Consider the following 25,603-nt stretch of genomic DNA (forward strand, 5'->3'; position numbering starts at 1 on the left):
GGATTTGGCTCCTTGTTGGTAAGAAAGAACAAGACAGAGCTGTCTCCATCTCCTTTAGTGGGGTACTGGCCCTGCTGACCGCACCAGGTGTTAGTCCCCAAAGTGCCTGCCAGGCTGGGACCAGCACTTCTCTACCAGGCCATAAATGCACATAGAATTTTAGAGGCAGAGCATGGCAAACTATTTCTGAGGAGATGTAACAGCTTTTTAGATGCATTTTTTGCCTGTACTGAATGAATTAAAGCAGCAGATCCCTCCTTCCAGCAGCTCCTCCACTTACCAGTAGCTCAGAGACCTTCTCCAAGCAAGTCCATAGCTCTTGAGCCTCATAAAGCTGATAAATACATAGACAGGTATATGTAAGCGTGACATGGGTTTCAACCTTTCTTTGGGGTTAGATGTTCAGAGCCACTGTTGACCTCCCAAAGCAGAGTCAGCAGGAACCCTCCCACCCCAGCACTGCGGCTGTGGGTGCCATGGAGCAGAAGCAGGGCTGAACCAGGGAAAACCATCAGTTAAGTCAAGTCAGAGTTGGATGTGGGGCAGTCTAATGCCAAACCACCACTGGAGAACTTCTGGGAGTGATGGACCTTCCTCAGTGTGGGGACACACATAGATGAGAAGCCTCTGGAGGCAAATTTGGCCATATCAAGTTGCAATTCCCAGGATCTTTGTGGATCAGAAATTCTTGGGCACATCCAGAGGCAACACTGTCACAATCCACCCAAGGCTTGACATCCCACCAAAGGCACAGAGACCCGTCCTGCTGGGAGGGGTAAAACAGGGGTGACCAGCCACAATGAAGGACACTGGGATTGATCCAAGGCTGTGGCCAAAGCATGATCCCACCTGGAGCTCACTTCTGCATCCAGGCAAGGGGTACACAACTGAGCATGACCCCAGGCGGGTGATCAGCTCTCGGCTCTCTTACTCAGCATTTCCAAAGTGCAGTTCACTTCTGAGAGGATTTCAGATTAAGCTCTTTAAGTAACAAAGCAAGATTTCTCTTTTAAACCCCTATTTAATCACATAATCCTGAGGGAAGACCTCTCCTCCCCTTGGGGAAAGAAAGAGGAGTAGGTTTGCTGAGGGAGACATAATTACTTTATCCCCATATAATTGGATGATATTTGCTGATTAAATACAGAAATCCTTGGGGAAAGTTTGATTTTTGATAACAATTTAAAGATCTTTAAGAAAAAAAAGCTCATACTCCTCTAAAAACCCCCCAAAACCACAGGAAGAGCCAACCAAGAGGCTGGGGAAAAAAAATGGGTCACTTTCTGGTGGCTTTTTGGTGCAAGAAGCAGACCATATTTTGCCTTCTCCGCAGGAGGATGCAGGAATAATTCATGATGACTCCTGTTATCATCCAAAGTGCCAAGGAGCTAAACCACCTCCAAGAGGCTGGCTGTGGTGGGAACTGGAGGGGCTCAATACCAGGGAGGTTGACATTTTGGATGACCCAAGGCAAAGCTGGACTCTTAGATGAAGAAGATCACCAGACATTTTGAGTTGGAAGGTACCTCCAGGGTTCTCCAATCCAACCTTCTCCACAAACATGGTCAGCTATGGGGTCACACCGGGTTGCTCAGGGCTTTTTCCAGGTTGGTCATAAAACCCCCTAAGGATGGAGGCAGCACAGGCACATGGAGCCAGATCTTCACCTCCACCCAGGAGTCTGCAACATTCCCATCTCCCACATTTGCCAACACCAGGGCTGCTGGGATGCAGTATCTGCCACTACCCTGTCTACGTGTGCAAAGAGCGATGCAACAAGGAGGCTTGGATCACCAGAGCCTCCAAGGAACAGAGAATGAGGACCACAGAGCCCACCCAGCACAGCCCTGTGGGGAAGCATGTTTCATCGATGGCAACAAAGTGCTTTGAGGAATTTAGATGGAAGACATGAAACATCAAAAAAACCCTGCCTTAAGTTATCAAAGCAACAGTGAAGCAGATATGGAAACAGTCTAGAAAATATTAAATACTATTAATATAAAATATTATTGGACACCTAAACAATATTAAATCTCATTTTCTGTCTCAGATTCTCCTGATTGTTCTATGAATCTTTTTAAGTTTACTCAGCATTGCTTATATTTAATTTCAGCACATAGATACAAAGGAAGCAGTTTATATGAGTTTGAAATCTGTTTCATATGTGGAGCAGTTGCCTGCTGCCAGTGTTCCTGCAGAACTGATCCTCCATCCGTTCGTTAAAATTTAGATCTCAGACTACAAAGTTGTTAAGATAGTGAGAAAAAAAAAGCTTACACCACTGGTAGCCGCTCTTTATACGACTCTGAGATCACAAATGGTGATACAAATATCTGCTCGTGTTACTGTTGGGGATTTAATGATAATGAGCATGTCGAACCATTACACATCACACCCGAGAAAGGAGCGTTTTGGTTGCAAGCCCACACTGCAACATCACCTGTGACAGGGACAGCTGAGCATCAGGACCACTTTGTAAGTGCTCTGTGGAGGAAGCCAGCAGCAAGGACATCCCAGAAGAGTCCCTCAGAGCTTCATCCTCCGTTGCCAAAATGTTGGCAGCCCTCACATAGGTGACCCCTGCAGAGCCCCTTCCCTCCTCCAGCAAACCAGCGGGCATCAATGCTCAGCAAAGAGGGACTGGGGACGCTTGGCATCAGCGGGACAGGATGGACTAAGAGCAGTGACCTGGCACCTTTCCCTGGTGGCAGTCCCCAGAGCATCACCTCCCCAGCACACCCAGTCCACTCTGCAGACATCCACATCTCTTGTAGAGACAAGACTCCCAAGACTCGAGTGATTTAGGGAGATTTGGTGCCAGGTTTGGGTTAACAGTCTTGCCACGAAGCCATAGCTCAGCTCCCAGGTAACCCAGGACCCTCTGCTCCCCTTCCAGCAGGAGACACATCTGCACCAGCAACATGCCACCCACAGCCTCAACGAGCCCTGTAAGGGAAACCTGCACAGCATCGTTTACAGCAGAGATCAAACAGGGTGTTCAAAGAGATCAGAGCTTTACAAGGATAGTTCAAAAGCATCTGGATGTTCCCAGCGTTCTCCGTTTAATCTTGGGAGGAGAAGAGAGAAACACAAACCACAGCAATATCTGCTGCACGGGTGAGCACAGGTGGCTGGGGTGAGACACCGACCTCGGTCCATCTGGGGTCTGGTGAACAAAGGCTTCCCATCCCCTTGCAACAAAGCTGGTACCCAAACTAACCCCCCACGTCAGCGGCAATTGGGGAAATCCCTGCCCCATCACTCCTTGCTCTCTGCCACCGTCACCTTGGTACGTGCTGACGATGATGCCTCTGAAGGCAGCTCAGCACATCCCAGGGTCAGGTGCCCAGGAAAGGCTTCCAGCAGGGACAGAAAACCTACTGACCCCTCCTCACTCCAAAGAGACTGGCTATAAGAATAATGTGAAAACCTGGTTTAAAAAAGAAATACTACCAGAGACCACTTCAGAAAGACACAGATGGATGTGCAGGCTCATTTGGGTTTTTTTTACAGGATTACAATTACCAACAATCAGTTTGATGCACTTGGTTATTAGAATATTAGCAGGAAATACACACCTGAGACAGGCTGGGCAGAAAGGAGTCAGGAAAGAAACACCCACAAGTTACTGTCTGAAACTCAAGCTTTCAATATAAACATTGGCAGTTTTGCCGTTGTTTTTTTTCTTTTCCACTGAAAGTATTGCCAGTCCTGACGTGTTGCCAGACGCAGAATTTGGGCCAGGTTTTGGAAAAAACAGGCAGTTTGGCATGTCTGGGCTTTCCTGCGCCTGGTCTGAGGTGAGAAGGATCCTTAAACCCACAGGTGTTGGTGGAGCGTTGGGTTGGACACGCAAGTGCTGGCAGAGACCCCCCAGCCCTGAGAGCCCAGGGGAAGGCAGCGAGAAGCCCCCACTGCCACAGGGGAGGGGGAAGCAGCACTGGGGGGGGTGTCTCAGCATCCTTTGAGACAATTGCTCAAGGCAGGAAAGAAACACCCAGAGCCTGACCTCACAATGGCTTTTCTACAGCAAAGGAGAGGAGCATGAGGGGAGAACCCAGATGGGGTGAGGGAGGAGCAGCAGGACAAGATGGAGCCATGCCAGAGGTGGGAGGGTCAAACGAGAGCTTAAATACAGTAATATATATACACATACATATTTTGAAATACAGCAATATACACACATATTTTTGCCTTTTCTGGGAAATCGCAGCACGCTTCTAGCAGTTCCTGCCCAACCCATCCCAGAGTGCCGAGGTCATCCACCCCCCTCATCCCCCAACACATCTCCTGTCATGCCAGGCTTAATGGAGGAAAATAAAGGATTCAGGCAAAAAGAGATGTTGGATCAGTAACACACTCCTCTTCGCAGGGGTTCTAGGCATCACCACAGTCCCCAGGGAACTGGTCCATGCCAGGGCTCCTGGTAGAGATGATTTTTCAGCCTCTAGGAGATCTCAAAGCAGTCCCAGCAGTCCCCTTTTTTTCCCTTTGTTCTTGAAATTATAAGATTAATTTTGGTTATGCTGTAAAGCACTGGAGCAATTGCTGCTCTATTTCATGGCCATTTCCCAGCAGGTTTCCCACCCACCACCTGCCAGGAATCGTGTCCCACCTCTAACCCCCCTGCCAGGAGTGGGGTGCACCCTCCTCCTCCTCCTCTGCCTGCAGCAGAGCCACGTCTGGCGGGACTGAGCTGCCAGCATCCTCACCTCATCAGTCCCCAAGAAACATAACCAAGGGAACCTCAAAGCCACCACTAACCCCACCAGCACAGTTCAATGTGGCATCATGAGCAGCACATCCCCATCCCTGGTCCCACCAGGCTGCAAGACTCACCTTGAGCACTGTCCACATGCAGAGACATGCTTCAGCATCAGCTACTCTATGCTTGAGGATCCACCTTCAAAGTTTAAAAGCAACCTCCTTCCGTTTAGGCAGCCCCAGTGGCTTTTATACCCTTCCCAGGTGCCTGTCCATGTCCCCTCCTCCCGCTGTCCTTATAGCAAACTGGATCCTGTAGAGACATCACCTGCTGCTTTGCCAGCCACTTTGCTGCTTCCACACAGCAGTATGGTCCTCACAGCTGTGAGAAACACCCCGTAACACTGATGTGGGACAGCACAAATTGCAGAAAATGGACGTTTTATGAAAATAACTGCAGAGACTGAGTGGGTTTTGCTGTTGTCCATGTCCACCTTTCCTGTGGTGCCTGAGGGTGCAGGTGGAGACAGATGCCCACTGCCACTCTCCAGAAGAGCTCTCAAGAAGCCATGGGGGGATGCTGGGGAAGCAGCAAACACCTCGAAGCCATGGATAAACACATCTCCTTCCCATAGATTTGATATTACCAGCTGCCCTAGGAGCGTCTACCCCTGGAGTCTGGGCTAAGCATGGGCCTCCCACACCCAGCAAGCACTGTGGGAGCACCAAACACGGTGCTTCCAGCCACGCACACCACCCTTGCTGTGAGTCTCCCAGGAATCTTTAGGAAAATATAAAGGAGGAAAAAAATATAAAGAAGGGAAAACGTGGGAATAACCTGTTCTTAAGCCCCAGCACAGGATGGAGCAGAGCACTGGTGAGACCTGCTCACTGAGGAGGTCCTGCCCTCGGTTGTGCAATCAGAGCCATCAATCCCTGCAGGAAGGACTGTGGGACCCCACTCCCATTTGCTGTTTTCACATTTTCCCTTTTAAAATAACAGGCAATGGATCTTGCTCCCTTTAGATACACCCAGGATGAGCACAGCATCCCGGGCCAGCAGCCTGAGAGAAGGCACAGACAGCCCACAGTGACACCAGGACAGGGAGGGATGCTCCATCCCCCCGGGACCCCAGCCAGATGTTGTTAACAGAAACCTGCTGCTTTCTTATGGGGCTGTAGAAAACTGCATCGTGTCCACTCCTTGTCTTTAAGCTCACATCAACCACCCTACTGGGGCTTGGTGGGACTTGTCCCATCCTCTTCTCAAGGGCAAGGGCAAACCCAAAGGGACTGAAGGAGAAAAATGTGGTGTTCCCATCCACTCTCCAGCCGTAACCCCCTTTGCAGAGCTCCAGGACCGAAGGAAATCCAAGAAGAAGGTGATACCACATCCCTGAGGACAGCTTTGCCTTAAGCTTGGTCCGTCTTGGCAAGGTGAGCCCCAAAAGCACTGCACTGCCCCATGGAGGGGCCACCTTCACGAGATGAACAAGTTGGTTTCATTATAGGGAATCTGAGCAACCAGCTTTGTCCCTGACCTTTTAGAAGTAGCTACAAAAGCATTCAAGGAAAGGTGGTGATTGCCTTGGCACACTCCTCCAAGTGATGCACAGTGCCCACAGCAAAGGAAGTGACAACACTGATTTTAGGTCCGTGTCTTCACCCCCTGCTTTACACAACCACACATTGAGGCTACACTGCTCCTCGGGTGCTGTCTGCTCCAGCAGCGTTTGTTGTGACCAGGAAACATTCGTCATCGCTTCCTCAAACCAGGAGGCATGAGTTGGTGCTTCATTTTGAGCAGCTTTGATGCCATTCTCCCAACTCATGAGCTTTTTCATCTTGGTGTCCCCCTGTCTCGCCGAGGAGGGAGGGTGAGCGAGCAGCTGGGTGGGCACCTGGCACCAACCAAGGTCAACCCACCCCACGCATCCCGGCACGTTTGCTCTTTTCCAAGTGGGCATTTGCAGACCTTGAGAAAGCGTGTGCTCCCCAGGGTGCAAGGACAGCTTGGCATTGGAGATGGTTCCAGCAGGACGGAGGCTTTTGTGCCCCCATGTCCCCTCACTGCATGAGGCCACGCATGTAGCTTTATTCCACCTCCCTGAGATGTCACAGGTGTGCCCAGGCTTGGAGACCTCACCAGGAATGGAGATCCCTCGCTCCATCCCCCATCCCTGCAAGTGAAGCTCAAGTCAAAAAAGCTGGATAACAACTCCAGTTCCTGTGGCCGCACTTTCTCACTGGCTGTTTCTCCACAGACTTTAGCAGCTTTTCTAGCTTATTTGTTTAAAGGAACCAAAAAAGCTTTGTTCTGAGCAGATGCTGGGAGAGCAGCGGTGCAGGTATCTCAGAGCCACCTGCATACGCTGAGCAGAGCTCAGAGCAGCTTTTCTTGTAATGCTGTAAGCCTCCTGCCAAAGAACAATATTTTATTATCAGCCGGCTAATGCCACGGTCCGGCGTTTCGCAGCCCTGGCTCCTGCCTGCAGAGCTCACCGCTGGTTTTCCTTCTGCATTCATCTGGAGAGTAGATTCCCATAATACGTGGCTGATAATTTCATATCGCTCGCGGGGTGGTCTGCTGGAGGTGACCACAGCACGCGAAAAATCCCTCCAGGCACCCCACGTTGAAATGTGCCACACAGCATCAATCCTACCCAAAGGTACCCAGGTGGATTCTTACTTATTAGCTCCCCTGCAAGGACTTTGCAGCCTCGGTGCAACAAACCCCACTGCCACCAAGTGCTGGAGAAGACAACTCTGTTATAGCCTGTATCTCCCTGAGGCTGCAGGCACAGCCCGTGGTGGCAGATGCCCCACCAGCCCCTGGTAAGGTCTGACCATGGCCAGGGGGACAACCAGACCCTGGCACACAGCGGTTCACACACAGAGGCTGGATGGGAATCAGAAATAGAAACATGCGTTAAGGCTTTACATGCCCAGCCTGCACCTGGGCAAGAAACAAACAAAAAAGTCCAAGTTAAACCCCCCAGGCTCAAAAAAATGTGTCTTCCCGTCTCTGGCTTGCAACCACAGAGAGATCAGAGCCCGTGACAGATGCCTGGGAAAAGCCATCCCCAGTCCAGAGGGACTGGAGTGAGGATGGGAACCCCTGGGTCCCCAAAACCCAAGGGGCACCTTGACACCTTGATGTGCCATCAGCGCCCACCCCCTGAGGGGAAGGGGAAAGAAGAATCTGAAGCCAAAGACTTGTCCCACAGTGGCAAACAGAAACTGTAAGCCACAACTAATTATCTTTGTTACTATTATTTTATTATTTATTGTAATACTGTTGTTAATTAGCCCATTTTCACATTAAAAAAAATGACTTGGAGGATCTCATTAAATAACACATAACCTGTTGTTGAGGTTTGGGCCAGACTGGAAACAAACGGCAGACGCTCTCTGACCTCTCTCCCTTCGGAGAAGAAGAGGAAGAGAGAGAAAAGAGACTTATGAGTTTAAAAGATACTAAACTACGTTAATGAAAATATTAATACAATAATTAAAGGGAAATAATGAAATATATACAATGTATACAACCTGCATGGAACTCTGAGGATGAGGACCACATCACCAGAAGGCCATGGGGAACTGGATTCTGCATCTGGATTCAGGAACGCACGGATCGGGATCAAAGGCAGATGAACAGATGGAGTCCTCCTTGGATACTGGCCATTGAAGGAGACTGACCCCTTTGATCCCTCAGCTTTTACACTGAGCGTGGGGCAGATGGGATGGAATACCCTGTTGGTCAGTTTGGGGTCCCCTGTCCTGTCCCCTCCTCCTGGCAGGGGGGACCCCTCTACACTTTTCTGCTTCCAACTCACCATGGGGCAAATAATGCAGTTGGCTGGCTTTGGTTGTAACTATAACATATGGATATACTTATATATATTATATAATAAATGTATTTACTTATAGCAGTAAGTGTAAGTAGGAACCGTGCTGCACACCATCCCTTGGCATAAATTAGAAACCATCAGATCCCATCACTCTGTTGTCTGAACAACACGCCGTGAATTTCAGAGAGTTCATTTAGGAGAGGCTTTAGCTGCAAAGTCAAATTACTGAACAGAAAATTGGTTCTGCTTTACCTCAAAACAGAAGATTGGTCCCCTTTTACAGGACAGGCGTAGCTTTTATTTTTAAAAAACTAGAGAAGAGTTGTATTTGGGGCAGCCTGAGTGCCCCCTGTCAGTGCCCCCCCCAGCTGTGGGGCAATGGAGGGTCCCAAGACGCAGCGAGGGGGGGGTCTGGGGTGATGGAGACGTCACCTGCCATGAGCCAGACCCCCCAGCTCAGGGTGAAACGCCCCTTCCCATGCAGCTGGATTCAAAGCAAGTGGTCAATTAGCAAATATTGCTTTTAAATCAGTTTTTTTGAGTTAAATCACGCTGTTCTTTAGCGCGGTTTGAGGGATGGAATAAACACGGAACTACCAAGGGCTAAGCATGTGAGTGTCAATGAAATAAAGCACTGGTGGGTCTGTTTCTGGGCTGAATTCCTACAGATCTTGCCTTTTATTGAAAATAAACCCCAAATGAATATATTTCTGAAACCCCTGAAGCGGGGTTCTGCTTTCCCGGGAAAGGGTGGGTGCGTGGGACACAGCGGGGGCAGGGCAGGGAGAGGGAGAAAAGAGCAATATTTTACCCTCATCTTCTTGCTGGGCCACTGCACCAGGAGGCTTTTGAGCAGGACCACAGGACCTGACCCCCAGAAAATAAGCTGAAATTTCTGAACTTCCGAGTCCCGTGACCTTCTGGATGTCTGGGACACCCCGTCCCTCCTGGGCCACCAAAACATTGGAGCCAAACCCAGGCAGAGAGGAACAGAATGGCTTTGGGGTGGGAATGGGTAAAACTCTGATTAAACAGACATGGAGCATCGAGTGGGTGTGTTTTACATCCCGTATTTGAGCAGGGGAGGCAGGAGCTGGTGACAGAGCACGGGGTGCAGGCACCAGGTGCTGGAGCGAGTGCAGAGGAGGGCAGGAGCACGGGGTGCAGGCATTTCCCTGTGGGCTCTGCACCCCTCAGCACCGGGGGCTCTTTGGGTCTTGGTGTAAGAGCTGGAAACACCGATGCTAAGGCCAGGGGAGGATGTGGGCTCTGCACCCCCCGGCACCGGGGGCTCTTTGGGTCTTCGTGTAAGAGATGGAAACACCGATGCTAAGGCCAGGGGAGGAGGCAGCGCTGCCTCTGCCGGCCCCAACAAGGGTGTGGGATGCTCTAGGTGATCCACCAGCTGCCTGAAGGCAGATCTACCCCTTGTAGATCTCTTGCAGAGCTTCCTGGCTGGGACGTAGCGACAGCAGAGGCTGTAACAAGCCCATTTCACTGCAAAACTTCACAGCCAGGTCCCGTCTTCGTGATGACGGGGGAGACCAACCTGCCAGCGGAGTTTCCCCCACCGTCCTCCCCCAGCCCCAGGAGAAATTACCAGTTGCCTCCCACAGCTCCGCAGCTCGGGGCCAGGGTGGGGGCTTTGGATAATTTGACGAGCTGCTTCACATTTCTTGGGGCAAGGCATTTAACAGCTAATTATTCATGTCTTTGATGCTTTCTCTCTGTTTTCCAAATAACATGTATTTAGCGCTAAGATGATTTAAACAGCTGATCTCATCTGAGCCCCCGGCAAAGAGGATGAAACTCAGCAGCAGCAGCGGTTTAAGCTCCCAGATGGCTGCCCCAGAGGTGAGGATTAGGTTATCATCAGCATCCCTAAAACTCCAGGGGTGTACGGCAACATGGGGGCAGGATGGAGCTGATGGACCAAGCCTTGGTGCTTGTAGGAGGTGAGTAGACACGTCCTTGTCCCTTGGGGCCACCTGGTTGAGATGGCCATGGGCTTCCAACCCTCCCTGCAAACGAGGGACTGGTTTAGGGCGCTGAACTGGCTCACGCTTAGGAAACCCAGGCTCCGTCAGAGCACAGAAATGACACCACATTTTGGGGGATTTCTCCCATCAGCATTTAACTGCATTTTTTTCCAAGCAATTGCTGCTCCTCTGAACTTTTTCTGGTTTTGTTTCTTTTTTTGGCTGGAATGACTTCTCACAAGCTTTCTCATTAGCTTTGATCTTTCCTGAAAGAGGTTTTTTTGGTTTAGAAAGTTTAATTTGAAAGATGCCCCCGGTTGCTGTGCAAAAGGGGAGGGAGCCGGGGCTCTCCTGTGGTCTTGGCTTCCCATGGTCGGGGTGTCCCAGCAGAGAGCACCCACCACCCCAGCAGAGAGCACCCACCACCCCAGCAGCTTCCCCATGGCTTGGAGAGGAGATGGGTAGAATGTGAAAATATCAGATCACTGAAGCAGAAACTGTCCAGAAGGAGAGACCTTTCCCAGCCCGTCTTCCAGTTCAAACATTCATTTTTAGGTTGTGAAACCCTTGAAAATTTTCCTTCTTCATTCAAAAGAAACAGTTTATTTGAAAAATACCCAAACTTTCAGTTACTGTGGTCCTTGAAAAAAAAGTTTAAGATACATGAAGGTAAAGTGTAAGAGAAAATAAAATAATTTTAAAAAAATCTAATTAAATATCCCAAGAGATCTAATCTAAGTTTCATGGAAAACCAGAACTGAGCTTGGTCCCCACGGCCAGTGGGATTGCTCCTGGCTCCTCTCTGACCTGGGCCGCTCCAGCACAGCCGGGATGAGGGATTTACCTGCTGCAGCTTCTTCCTGCCGTAACAAACCCTCTTGTACTAGAGATCCAGCAAGTTTTGGCATCTTCTGTGTTGTTTCCCCCGCTAAATTACGTGGTGGAAGTGGGGAGCCCTATGCAGGAAAGCCACCCCACCGCAGGGCTGCATCTTCCCTCCCTCCACAGTGTCCCTCATCAGAGCCCACAGCCGTCCTGGGAGACCTGGCCTTGGGAATAACCACCTGGCCTTGGGAATAACCACCTTGGACACTTTTCACACACACATGGAGCTGTTGGCCTGGGCAGCACAAAGACAGAGAGGCTGGGAGACAGAGAGAGAGGATGCTCCAGCCCCCAGATGGGTGTCCCTGGGATGGGGTGTCCCTGGGATGGGGTGTCCCTCAGGGCTGGGTGCTGCAGCCAGGCCACCATCCTCCAGGCTGGTGTTACCGGGTGGTGTTTCCAAGCCACCACATCAGGTTTTTCGAGGTATAAAAGGCAAAGGCCGGGTCAGGCACAGAGATACCCACCAGGGATGCTCGTGCTGGGTCCCCTTTGGCTGTGAAAGGTGGCACAGGGACCTCTGGCTATTTGGGTCCCGGGGGAGAGGGCAGTGGGTCGGCTGGGAACCAGGGAGACCCCCAGCCGGGTACGGGACCCGGGGGCAGCACCGGGAGCAAAGAGCAGGCTTTTGCTAAAAAAAAACCAACCAAACAAAACCCAAAACCGAACAAAGAGTAGAACTAATAGAAAGCCTGCTGTGACAGTAAATTATTTCCAGTCTGACACAAACAGCAGCTTCTGGGGAAAAATGCTTTAAATCACCAGCCTAAATATAACTGTTCCCGGCATCCGCCTCGCTGCATCCCCAGGGCCCCGCTGTGTCTCCAGCCGCCCCCGGCTCCAGGAGCCCTCCCTGCCCAGGTCTCCCCCCAGGCACCCCCTCCCCGCTCCCTCCCGTGGTCTCTCTCCACCCGGGGCTTCCCCACCTGCAGAAAATTCTGCTAATTAGTTGAAACCAGCAATTTGCTCTTAGGGATTGCTATCCCACCTCTGCTATCTTTCTGTGAGCCTTTCCCAGGGATGGGAGATCATCTCAGCATCACCTTTTTGAGGATTGCTCATGACATGGGGCCACCAGGGCTGTGCAAATGGTGGAAAGATCTTTTTTTTTCCTCAGTTTTTCCAAGTAGTAATAGAAGAAGGTTTTAGGATAAAGGGAGAGGCCAGGATTTGTCTAAGCACCAGGGAGACAACCCAAGTATGGTGATTCTGCTCTGGAAGCCTGGGGGACACGGCCACATGGGCTTGTGCCCCACACTGGAATGGGGACGTGGGCACCAGGGATGGAGCAGTGGATGGTGACAGCCATAAAATCACCCCTGGTTCCTGCTCTCATTGGCTTCAATCATGCCGCTGCACCCCGGATTTCGGGAGCGAAGATTCGGATTGGCTGAAGGAGCGATGCCTGGTGTGTGTTCCCAGCCTTCTCCTAAATGTCCCAGCGCTGCTGGAAATGAGACCCAAGAGCTCCTGCCACCTCTGTCCCTGCTGCAGCGAGTGGTCGCTGGTCGGTCCCGCTTGGCCGGGGAGATTGAGACCGAGGAAGAGGAGGGGAAGGAACTGGTGAGCTCCCACCTCCGGGAAAGCTCAGCTCTGGAAAAGCAAGAGCTTCCTTTGAAATATTTCCCCAGGATTAAATGCCTCCCCTCGTTGCAGGGAGCTGCTGGAGCAGCACATGTTCTCACTGCCGGGCTGGGTCCCCTCCTGCGGGGCCTGCAGCCTTTGCCAGCTCCTGGCTGAGTTTGCAGTTGATGAAATGAAAACGATGCCCTTCCTTCCATTAATTCAGATATCTTCTTCCTTCCCCCTCGAGGCACAACAGCAGCTCTAACACATAAATGATTTAGGAGCGGAGCCAGACGAAGACAAAGCTGATGGATGATGATTCTCTGTTTGGGGGGATGCTTTCCTGCTGGAGATTTTTGGAAACAAATATATCTATCCCCATCCAAAACCCAAATGCAACCCCCCTCTCCCCCCCGCCCCCCATCCCGAATGACTCACCCGGTGAGTCAGGGCACAAGGGCAGCGCGGCGGGGAGGGATGGATGCCAGCACGCGCCGCGATGAGCTGGACCAGGCCAAGGAGCTGGGGGACAGAACCCTTTAGGTGGTCCCTGCCTTTAAATGGGTAAAACAATTTTTGCCCATTTCACCTTTAGGATGGAACCTCTCGAGCCTTGAAGCAACGGGTCCCTCTTCGCTGGAAACAGCTCCCGGGAAGCCCAGTTACGGGCACAAACTTGAGTATGAGAAGTTCCACCTAAACGTGAGGAAGAACTTCTTTCCTGTGAGGGTGGCAGAGCCCTGGAACAGGCTGCCCAGGGAGGTGGTGGAGTCTCCTTCTCTGGAGACATTCAAAACCCACCGGGACATGTTCCTGTGCAACCTGCTCTGGGTGGACATGCTTTGATTGGGGGGTTGGAGAAGATGATCTCCAGAGGTCCCTTCCAACCCCATGTGATTCTATGATTCTATGAAGCACATCGTGCCCAGGCTTTGGGCAAAAAACCCCCAAACTGGAGGGAGGGCAGTGCTTTGGGGAGGTCCTGGGGGCAGCGAGGAGGATGGAGACTCCCCTGTGCCCTCGTAGCACCACAGGCATGTTCTGCTGGAGGGTGGCACTGGTCCACATCAAAACCTATGGAAAATGGGTTGGCGTTACAGTTATCAAGTCAAATATATCTAGTGACAGAGCATCACCATCACAAGAGCATGGGCTGATCCTGAAATCGTGACTTTGGCGAGGTTTTTCCCAGACTGGGATATTTTACCAATCTCTGGAAGAATAGAAAAGACCTCATTTAACTAAAGATCACTTCTCTTTCAGAGTCCATCCCATCCCATTAAAGCTTCCCCCTGAAAAACCCACAGCCTCCAGCCCTCATGGGCATCCCGGGGAGCGGCAATCTATTTTAAACCTAAAAGAAGCAATTTCAGGTGAGGCATGAAATGCTGCTGTTGGAAGAGCAGGTGAATAATACCCTTCCCAGCAGAAATGAAGCCTCCCCCCCCCCAGCCCCAGCATCCCTGGAGCACGATCTCCTGCCCATGGCTGGGGCTTTGGCAGCCCCCCCTGGCTGGGTCCTCCATTTAGCGTGTCCCCAAAACAGCTATCGATGGCGATTTGTATTAATCACACAATTGGAAGCCACTCGTGTAAGAGGATTTGCTTTGGGATACGTGTGCGGAAAGATCTGCTTTAAGCACAACTGGAGTGTAATTGCAGGAGCAAATCCTGCCCAAATTGCTGCCGGAGCAGGTTCCAGATGTCAGAGGGACCCCATAAGGGACAAGGGATCAGGATGCAGCCCTGGTCACCATCCTGCCCAGCGTTCGAGGGCTGCATTTTCCCTCTGGCTGCTGAGCAGGGAAATAATGATTTTTCTGAGCCGTCCCAGCAGCCAGCGCCGTGCAGAGGCTGCAGCCTTGACCTCAGTGCAGGTCACCCACCTCCTCCCGCTCCCTGTCCTCTCCTCCAAGCCCCTGTGGTGGTGTCCCCATCAGCCCCAGCTCCAGGGCTGCAAACCAGTCACTGAGAGTCACTCAGGACAGACTTGTCCCAGAGAACAGTGGAGAAGGATGGAGGGAGCATGAGGATATAGGGAGGATCAGGAAGAAGGATGGAGGGAGCACAGGGAAGACAAGGAAGAAGGATGGAGGGAGCATGAAGACACGGTGGAGGATCAGGGAGAAGGATGGAGGGAAGCATTGGGAAGGAAGAAGGATGGAGGGAGCATGAGGACACAGGGGAGGATCAGGGAGAAGGATGGAGGGAGTACGAGGAAGACAAGGAAGAAGGACGGGGGGAGTATGGTGACACAGAGGATCAGGGAGAAGGATGGGGGGAGTGTGGGAATAGGACGAAGAAGGATGGAGGGGACATGAGGACATGGGGTGGATCAGGGAGATCTTACAGCGCCAGCAAGTTATTTCAACTGAGCCAAATGGCCCGTGGAGAAGCGCCGTGTGACGGGGACAGCAGCAATTTGTGTGTCCTGAGGGGGGCTGGGAGCAGAAATAATGCTAACGCCGCGGCAGAGAGAGCACGGAGCCTTCTCTGGGGCTCCCCCAGGGCTTCCAGGGGAAGGTGCTGTCGGGGTTTTACGGAGCGTTTCACATGAAGTGCCAACCACGGCAGGGGATGAGGGCACCAGCCCCAGGGCCCCTCCGGCGCGGGGGGCACCTCTCCCGGGGCAGCACTGGCTGCTACCAGGGCTCACCACAGAGGAGCAACGGATTGGGGTGAACACGGGTGGTTTATGGCTGATTCCTCCATCAGGGAGGTGGGGGCAGGAGGGAGGTGTCTGGCCCAGGATGCAGGAGTAGGTGCAGGAGATGGTGCAGGAGATGGTGCACACAAAACACGCCATACCAAAACTCCGGCTGCCCTCACACAAACTGACGCTCCAAGGAAGTGCTGAGGACCAGGCTGGATGGGGCTTTGAGCAACCTGGTCTAGTGGGAGGTGTCCCTGCTCACAGGGCGGTGGAACTGGATGATCTTTAAGGTCCCTTTAACCCAAACCATTCTATGGTTAGCAAGAATCCCACAAACCACTCATGCCTTGCCTAGGCTGCCACTGACCTCAGTTAACCCGACCCACAGGAGGTTGGTGACAAAGAGACAGTGAAACACTTGTGGACCCTTATTTCTTATGGCATGAAGAACTTCCTTCCCCTGGGCTTGGCTGTGGGAAGGTCCCCTGTGCTCTACCTTTACAACAGGTCACACAGAGGAACGAGGATGACTGTAACCCCACAGCTGATGAGAAAACAGAGAAGACCACTAGCTAAACACCCATCAGGTGACCTAGGAGATGCCCTGGGACAACTACCTGGGCTGGTAGATGTGACCCAGGTCTTGCGAGTCTTGGTGTCTGGAGAGGTCTCTACTAAACGTCTATGCTCAGGTAAATGCATCTCATCTCTGATAGTTTTATTCAAACTGCATTCGTTCTGAAGAATAAGCCCAGAACAAAACAGTTTTTAACTTAAACATGGTCCAACACATGGAATTTCTGAGAAGTCACCTTCTCCACAGCATCCCTCCCATGGGAAGCTGGAGTCAGAGAACAGGTCTCACTAATAAATGTATTTTTTCCCTGTTAACAGCTTCAAATATTTCAGCACGGAGCATCTGGGCTTTCCAGTGCCACTAACCCTCACCCCAAAGCCCAGATGGGAGTTAAATGGTGTCAGATGTGACCAAGAGAAAGGAGCAGTGACTGAGTAGAGGATGGGGTTGCCCCTGGTGAGACTGTGGTGGGAACAGGACAAACCCCTCTCCCCAAATGGAAAGGAGAGCATCCCTTCTCTAGCCTATTTCTTAAGGAAATCAAATCCCTAAGATGAACCTCCCATGAGAATTTAGGATGTATTTTTTGAAAATATGGTCAGGAAAGGAAGAAAAAGTCATTTTGGAGACCTTGCTTGAAGACAGGTGCCCACCACTGACCCCAGTACACAAAGAACCTCACCCAGAGCTCTTAATGCCCCAATGAATTCATGTCTTTCCTCCAACATTCACAGCAAAGGGCATTACCAAGAACATAGAAAGTTTTCTTGTGGAAGATGGCAACAAGCAAGTGCCCTCCCAGCTCAGGCTGCTCACTGCCAGCTCCCAAAAAGGGGCTGTAAAGGATGAAACAGGTGGACATGCCTTAGCCAGGAAGCAGCACCAGCAGCCCAGAAGATCAGATCTCACCATGACCATGGCCTGGCTTGCCCCAATGGCACCTTTCATGACAGGCCATGACAGACGTCATGTCACCAGCCTGGGTAGGACACCAGGGCTCAGCCTCTGGCCAGATGCCGTGTGACAGCATGGACACCTTGGGTTGAGAGTCCCACAGCTGGACTTCGGTGACACAATGGACACACAGCGGAACATTATCGTGTCAGGTTTCTATGGCAGGAAGATGGACAGATGGCTTGAAAATATCCCGTCCCTCCCCAGGGCTGTCCCTCCCCCTGTGCCGTACTTGGCATTGCCCAAGGAAGCACAGTGATTTCTGCTCCCCACCTCCAACCTCCACTCAGAACTTTGGGGAGAGGAGCCAGGTGACTGACCTGTTGGAGCAGCTCCCATCAGCCAAGCCCTCTCCATCGTCCATGGACACACGGGTGCTCTCCCTTCCACGCCATGTGCTATCAACAAAAAGGAAGATAATTCTGCTTTGTTTGTGCTTTTGGTCTCCTTAAAATCCCTTTAGCATCTCCTTTTGCAATGTCTCATACAGCAATGACAACAAAGGCGCTCTAAGGAATTACTTTATTGTCTTTCTTCTTTAGAAACACTTTTTACACTTTAAGAAATGAGGTTCGTTTTTAAAAAATAATCACAATCTCAGGAACAGTCCTATCCACAGTGCTGCCATGGGGCATCACAGGCCTCTGGACCTCACCATTAAGGTGGGAGGGTCATGAAGGTCTCTGATCTATGCTCCTGGAGTTCAGCAGTAGAACAAAAATACTCGGGGATGACTCTGTTTTTCTTCAGGCCAGCAGCTGACACCTCTGGGTCTCAATTTCTTGACATGAGAAACCTCCACCAGATTCGGTTTTCATTTCCATCCCATTCCCACCTCCACCCAAACCAGCAGCGACGCTGTCGACTCTCCTGCGTGGAGCAAAGGAAGCTGATGTCCAACGCTGCTGGCTCCCCACCGCACGTCCTCACCATCAGCAGGACATCGGACACACACGGGACTTTGAAGAATTGTATGTGTTGCTTAGGGGTGCTGGGGAGTGGGATAAAACTGCTTGGAAAATATTCACTGCCAAACCCATGAAGTTGGAAAATATTTGGAGCGATATCAGAAGCTGCAGATGATATCAAAAGCGGTGCTGTTACTGGCACCATTCCCAAGCTTCGGCTTCTTGGGGTTGGGTTCTTCATGGGAACTGGCACCAGGGTTTAAAATACATAGATCTCTGTTACTGTCTGTACAAGGATTCTTCCAGCAGGGCTCAGGTTTAGATCCAGATCCTTCCATGGTCCTACCTGCACAGATCCACCAGCCTGTGGCACTGACATCCCCCTGGTGCTTATCCTTGGGCTCTCCTGGCCGCAGGGCACAGAAATCCAACGCATGGTCCACATCCAACCCCAAACACCCTCTGCTGTGGAGACACAGCCACTGCCTCCCTCATCCTGCTGCCCGTTTGGATAAATCGCTGGCACACACCATTTGGGATTTATCTTCAGATAGAGAGCATCATAAATATTTTCATCCAAAAAGCTCTAAAAACAGGAGGGAAGGGTTAAATAAAGGCTTTACCCTCCTTCTCAATATCAAACCTCAGAAAAATTTAGGTGAATAGATTCAAAAATTGTTGGTAGCCTAGAAACGGAGACCAAAACTCAGCAGCCCAGAGTTCAGTGAGCCCCAACCTGACCTCAGCACCCAGAGATGTCTCTTGCTTTATTCTTCCGCTGGTATCTCACGTCCAAGGGATCAAATCCCCTTTCTCTGGACCCAAAGAGCGCCCAGCGAGGAGTTTTGGCCATGTAATCAGCTGCTGTGAAGGTCTTGCACCCGCTGCTCCTCTCCTGCTCTTGCACCAGCTCCTGGAAGCGGCCGTAGTCGATCCAGGTCCACCACTCACCGTCTACCTTGAACTGGAAGGAGAAGAAAGGTGTTACCAAAGCAGAGCACAGTGAGAGCACCAAATAACACATCTATGCTACAACATGCTGGGTGCTACTAAATTGGTTGCCCAGCTGCAGTATTCTTTAATTTCCTAGCCTCAACCTTAATGGGTCCTGGGTTAAGCCATCCAGAAACTAAGGTGGGATCGCTGCCTTAACAGGAAAAAAATAATAATCAGGTGGACAAATACCCAGAACTTACTGTTTCTGAGGCACGTTTCGTCCCAAAGTTTGGCAACACACACAGGTACAGGATGGCAATTTTTCTCACAGCATTAGTCACTCAGTGCTGTTTGCCAGCAGGTTATTGCCACCAGAGTTTGACTCCTGGGGCATCTGGTGGACCCTCCAAAGTACCAGATCCTACCACCAGTTCAGCCCCACTTTCCCAGGAAGGATGCGTCCGTGCTGCATCCCAAAGCCTTCCCAGGTGTCACTTATACCTGAAAGACCTTGGCTTGGGGAACTGGAAGAGCCCTGGATGAAATGTGCACATTTGAGAGTGATATCCAGGTACCCCTTGACGAAGGGACCTTTCCAAGGACAACCAAAGGCCCCTTTTGGAACGTGTGACACCAGCTCAGGGCAGCCCCAGCAGAATGGTACAGGAACAACCCAAGAGCCCTACGCTGTGGTGATTGGGATGGATTTGGGTGATTCTTGAAAGGGGCAAGAGGGTTGTGTTTGGGAACGGGGGAAAATAAAAAGGTTTAATGATGTGAATCCTCTTTCCGTGTGAGAATTTTAAGAATTGCTTATTTTGACAAGCTGAAGCTGCATTTGTCTAGCAGACCTGCTCTGCTCATTTAGCAACAGCCTCGACTGAATCCTCAATTAGGATTTATCTGAGCTAAGAGCTTATTATGCACTTCATCCAAAAAGAAAGGGAAAAAAAAAAAAAGAAAAAAAGAAAAGAGGGAAAACAGACTGACTCCCTGGGTTGTTTTTTTTTTTTTTTTAAAAACCTGATGGCTGCGCATTTCAAATGGCACTTGACTTTCTGCCCAAGAGCTAAAAGCTTTTTTGGTCGGCAAAACTGCTGACACCTGCAAAATTTTGCAATCAAACTCTGCTAATGCTAATCTATTTGCCGCCTGCGTAATTACAGCAGATTCTTGCCGGAGTCATCCTCTGCACAGAGCGGGGACGGAGACTGCAGAGTCACAGCAGCGGGGCACGAGGCGCTCCATAAATAAACTCGCCCAAGGCTCCTTCTTCATACACTATCGTGGAGGCCACATCTCACCCAGGAGACGTGTCCTCTCCTGGGCGTGTGAAGTAAGGTATCACAACGGAAGTGACAGCAGAGGAGGCCACGAGCTGCCTGTAAAGCAGCAGGTCCCAAACAGGATCCAGGAGACACCTGAACTTCCCTTGCAATGCGCGTGGAGGTTCCGGGTGACAAGTTCATGCCATGTCTAAGAGTCCCTGCCCCTTCAAATTCGAAACACTAACACTCATTGCCAAATTTTCACACAAATTAAGGGAAAAAAACCAACCCCAGACCCACAGGATCCAGCAAAGCCTTTAATGGAGAGCTGTTTAGCACACAGCGAGCTGTCAGGCTCATTCCCACCATGGGGATGGAGCGCTCCTGACATGGCAAAAGGGTCCCCAGACAGACTTGAGGCCAACTAAGAGAAAGCGAGCACATGAAGAACCCAAAGCTGCCAAGACTTGAACCCAACTGAATAGGTAATTTGGTAAAACCTGTTTTCCCTGAAAACCAATGGGATGCTCTTATCTCAGAAGGAAAGGAAGAGCCTGCAGTGAGCTGGTACCCCTGGGGTCAAGGGTGGCTCAGCAGGAGCACCAAAGCCACAGGAGATACTGGGGACCAGCTGAAATGAGGGTACAGACCACGGCCACCACTCCAACCCAAACACCAACACAGGGATCTGCCTCTCCAGAATCTTAAAGCTAGAAATGGCATGAAAACAGCGTATATTACCCACCGGAGACATTGAGAACTATTTCTAGACTATTTCTAGAAGAAGCCTTTTCTCTGCCAGGCCAGTCACTGGTAACACAGCTGCCCTCACAACTGGTTTAACTGGCAACGCGTGGGTAAAAAACCAGAATCCTAGAATGGGCTGGCATCAGTGCTGGGGCTGGCATCGTCCACAGCAGCTTCAGCAGCAGGATGACACTGTCACCGCCCGGCCGAGCGCAGAGGGGATCTCTCATACAGGGATGAGAGTCTGACACGAGTTTCTGGGACACAATTAGATGGTTTCTCTCTTTTTAGAGGCAGACTTATTTTTTCCCCCGTATCATGGCTGTATCTTACATCAGCTATTCTTCTATGGAGCTAATGGCCTTCGGTGAGGGCAGCAGCAGAAGGGAATGCAACCAAAGATCTCCCAACACGGGTCCCAAGAAGTCCCCATCGCCCAGAGCTGGGGAGCAAAGCTTTCAGACCTCATCAGAGGAAGGGCACGGTGGAGTGAGGGAGGACTCAGCTGGCCCATAGGCAACGTGCCCAGACCCACTGGGTGCCACGCTGTGCTCCTGAGCAAGGTGGCATGCCAAGAGGTGGCTTAGAGAGTGGCAGGAAGGGACCCCTGTCCTCTCCTCATGGCTTGCTCCCCTGACCATACAGCCCTACCCGTGCTTGCCTGGGGACAAGCCCACTCCCTTGATGAAGCTGTGGTTTAATCACATCAAGCTGATGGCTGGACCTCCACCAGCTGCGTGATGGAGCATGATGGATCTGCAAGAGCCCCAGCAGATCTCATGGGGGCTGGACCTTCCCTTGGTAGCTGAGGTGGCAGCTGGGAGCAGCTGAGCCAACCCTCCAGGCTCCCCCAAACCACTTGCACTGCTCTGTGTCCTCAGCTTTGGCTGGGTTGAAGTGAGATTTTAAAGCTATTTAATTTTGACTCCACCTGAGCCTGCAGCTCCTGACACAACGGAGCTTTGAGGGCCGGGAGGCATCTGCTGCAGACGGAGGTGACGCTGCCATTCCCAGCAGAACAACCCAACGACGGCTGTCTGGGATACATTATAAAAGCAGATTAAATAATATTAAATATTTTTAGTGCTGCAATAGCACAGCCATAAAACACGGAGAAATGGGAGCAATCTTTTAAGGGTGTCATGGAAAGCAATTACTTCTGCTGAGGAATAAAAACCAGACAAACATGGGGTGGGGGAGAACAGCCCCAATTGCCCACAAGATTTACAGATTGGATTTTAACACTTTTGTGATTATTCTATAGATAACAAAAGATTTAAGACTCAAAAGAGTTTCACAACACCCATATAACAGGTGAGCCAATGCTAAACATCGGTGTTATTTCAGACTAACGCGGTCAGGTTTTTTACTGCATTTTTTCACTACCTGGTTAAGTCTTTTAAGGTGATAAATACATCGATGAAAGACAAACAGCTGAAACCCTTCCCTTGCTTTTTTTTAAGCTAGCATCATAAAAAAAAGTAATAAAGCTCCTTCAGCTGGCTCTGAAGCCAGGCTGTGCTGTCTGGAAAGGCAAAACCTCCTCCTCAAGGGCTTTGCTTGAGCAGGAGATGACCTGGGAGCCAGTGACCACCTTCTCCTCAGAGCTCCTGCTCCCAGGGTCCCTGAGCAATGGTCCCCCTGGTCCCACCAGCCCTCGGTCCCCACAGACATGGTATGGGTGCAGGCAATGCAAAACTCCCCTGATTTCTGCAGATCTGCCCCGAGCAGACATTAATGCTGGGGAAACAAGAGGCAAAGGAAAGGACGAGGTGGGGCTCACAATGGCCTTCAAGCCTGGAAAAGCAGATTTAGGCGTGATGCTGGGCCACCCCATCACTGAGGACGTTTGCCAAGGGGTTCCAGTCCTCTGCCAGGAGGGGCCTGGCTGGACTGGCCAGGGGAGCCCCAGGGCAAGGGTCTATGAGGACCGAGCTGCTGCCCAGGGTTGGGTTGTCCATGGACACAGTCAGTCCCTCTCCCTATGAGAAAACTAGTATATATACAGCAAAGACAATCAGGAACCAGGATTACAACGATGGGAGCTTCAACGGAGCGTGGCTAACACCTCCCTTTGCACTTATAACTCACAAGAGTGGATACAAACAGGAAATTTCTTTAAATTATCTTTTGCAGTAAGTTTACAGCTGCTCCGATGGCTTCTCTCTACAGAAACCCATCAACATTCATGAAGGAGAAGAGCCACAACACTACATATTTCTTTTCTTATCAACGTATTTGCATAAGCAATTTTTTGGGGGGTAAAACTGTATGCATATATTGAGGACAATATAGTACTACAATTTACTACATTCCTCCAGACACGCATAATTTCCGAGAAATAAACACAGGGTTTCTCTGAAGGGATAAAATACAGAAGAGAGGCAGAGATGGTGACACATGAAACGCTAACACTGAAAAATGGAAGTCAGCCAAAAATCAATTAGTTTGTCCTAACATGGATAATGTTATATTTTCTTCGCAGAAAAACACACTGAAACGAGGAGGCTCCTCTTCACCCATTCACTCTGCTTTCTCTAAAAAAATAATATAAAATTAATGTATTTTCAGGACAGGACTAAATAGTGTGGGCAGCGTTAAGAGCGTGAAGCAGAGCAGTGTGGCAAAGGCTGCTGCGGCTCCTTGCAGAGCAAACCCTGGGCTGCAAGGACAGAATCCGTCCCCAGTGGGGACAGGACCCACGGGGAAACCCCTCTCCAAGGGGCTGTGACACCCCACGCCATCCCCATGGAGCTGGGGGAAGACCCGGAGAAGAAAGCAGGGCTTTGGGTCCTGCAACAGCTTCTTTTCTAGTACTTGAGATGAAGATTTAGTAGCCCAAGAAATGGATTCTTCCCCTGGCAGATGCACGGGGTCTAATGGTTACATACAGAAGTTTTATACATCTTTTTAAAGACCACACACACAAAAATAAATTGCTCAGTGGTAACTGGGAAAACAGCACGTGCTTGAGTGGTGGGGAGGCATAGAAACTGGTGTAGCACCGTACAGGAGGGCAGGGAGAGGCCACTGCTGCTCTGACAGCTCTTCTGGTTAGGATTCCCAGCATTTTAAAACCTGGTTTTGCCAAATGTTTCAGTCGACACTTATGTTGGTTTGCACATAGTGTGTAACATTAAAGGAACATTTTGAAAAAGCAAAGTCTCAGCAGCTTGGCTTTTACAAGGCCAGCAGGTCTGGTGCTTCCCAGTCCACACTTTTATGTCCCATCCTGAAAAACAAATTAAACCGAACTGCCAGCTCTGCTCTTTGACATTCAGAAGTTATAAAGTCTTTTCCCTGCCTGAGGGTTAAAATCCCAGCAAGAACACAAGCTGGAAGCTCATACCAGGGCTCCGTGCTGTCGGGTGCCCCAATCCCTGGCTCCAGCACCATCTGCATGGTCCCGGTCCCAGTTGCCACCCCCAAACAGACCCCAAACCATCCTCAAACTAACCCCACATCTCCCCTAAAACTCCCCCCAAACCAACCCCCAAACCGACCCCAATCCCAAAACCACCCCCTCGTGCTGCTGCCTGTGCCTTCGGTGCCCAGGGCTGCGAGATGCACTCAGTGTTACAGGCAGAGGTTTGCTTTCCAAAAAACATAAAAAATAAAAATAGCAAAATCATTCCATGTATAAAGATTTCTTCTTCTTTTTTTTTTTTTTTTTTTTTTTTTAGGGAAAATAATGCATTCAGAGCCTTTAAATGTTCCAGTCCCTGTACCACCTGAGCATTTAAACACACAGAAGGATTTAAAAAACCCCACTACTACACTCAATTTATATTCTTTCCTGAAAAAACTTATCTTTGAATTATCTTTGGAGAAGCTGGCAGGATATCCTCCATACGTTCTTCGGTGGCTTTCCTTGAGAGACTTTCTTTTGCTATTAAGGAAAAGCATTGTTCTGGGGAGGTGGAGTGTGGCTTTGTGCACAGGTCTTAAGCAGATGTATTTATTTTTAATTCCAAGCTTACATATCTATGGGCCTGAGACTCACAAACTTGCTTTCAAGCACCCGCGCAGCCTCCTGCTCAGGTCGAGTCAGCTCATGGCCCATGGGCTCACTGAAGACCACTCGTCCCACACAAGCAGACTACAGGGCTTAAATTAAGAGTATTTTGAGAAAAAAGAGGTCGAAAGCAGAAATACTCTTCTCCCAGCAGCAGCTGGAACAGTTCAGCAGCATCAAAACATGGCAAATTTCCTCAATCTGCAGTGCTTAATCTCAGAATACAAAAATAAATCCTTCCTAGCTGCTTTTTACCCTGGCCACGCCGCCGGGCAGGGGTTAAACACCCACCATCCCTTTTATTTCCTCTTACATTTTCCTTGTCACCAAAGAGGTCACACCAACCCCAGGCAACGCTCCAGGCTGGGGGCAGAGTGGCTGGAGCTGCCCAGCAGAAAAGGCCCTGGGGGTGTTGGTGGACAGCCGGCTGAACAGGAGCCAGCAGTGTGCCCAGGTGGCCAAGAAGGCCAACACCATCCTGGCCTGTGTCAGGACCAGTGTGGCCAGCAGGAGCAGGGCAGTGATGGTGCCTTTGGACTGGGCACTGGTGAGGCCTCACC

At 50.6% G+C, this 25,603-nt stretch overlaps 1 protein-coding gene across 1 annotated transcript in view; it reads right to left on the bottom strand.

The window, feature by feature from the left end:
- Positions 1-17,673: 17,673 nt before the first annotated feature.
- TYW1 (tRNA-yW synthesizing protein 1 homolog) overlaps positions 17,674-25,603 on the bottom strand; it is a 123,606-nt gene continuing 115,676 nt past the window's right edge. The window contains exon 16 of the mRNA XM_014953037.1: positions 17,674-19,041. Within this exon, the coding sequence (XP_014808523.1) occupies positions 18,820-19,041 (222 nt within the window). The 3' untranslated portion in view covers positions 17,674-18,819. The remainder of the gene's footprint in view (positions 19,042-25,603) is intronic.

The sequence above is a fragment of the Calidris pugnax genome, unplaced genomic scaffold, assembly GCF_001431845.1.
Source record: "Calidris pugnax isolate Ruff unplaced genomic scaffold, ASM143184v1 scaffold133, whole genome shotgun sequence".
NCBI classification, from domain to species: domain Eukaryota; kingdom Metazoa; phylum Chordata; class Aves; order Charadriiformes; family Scolopacidae; genus Calidris; species Calidris pugnax.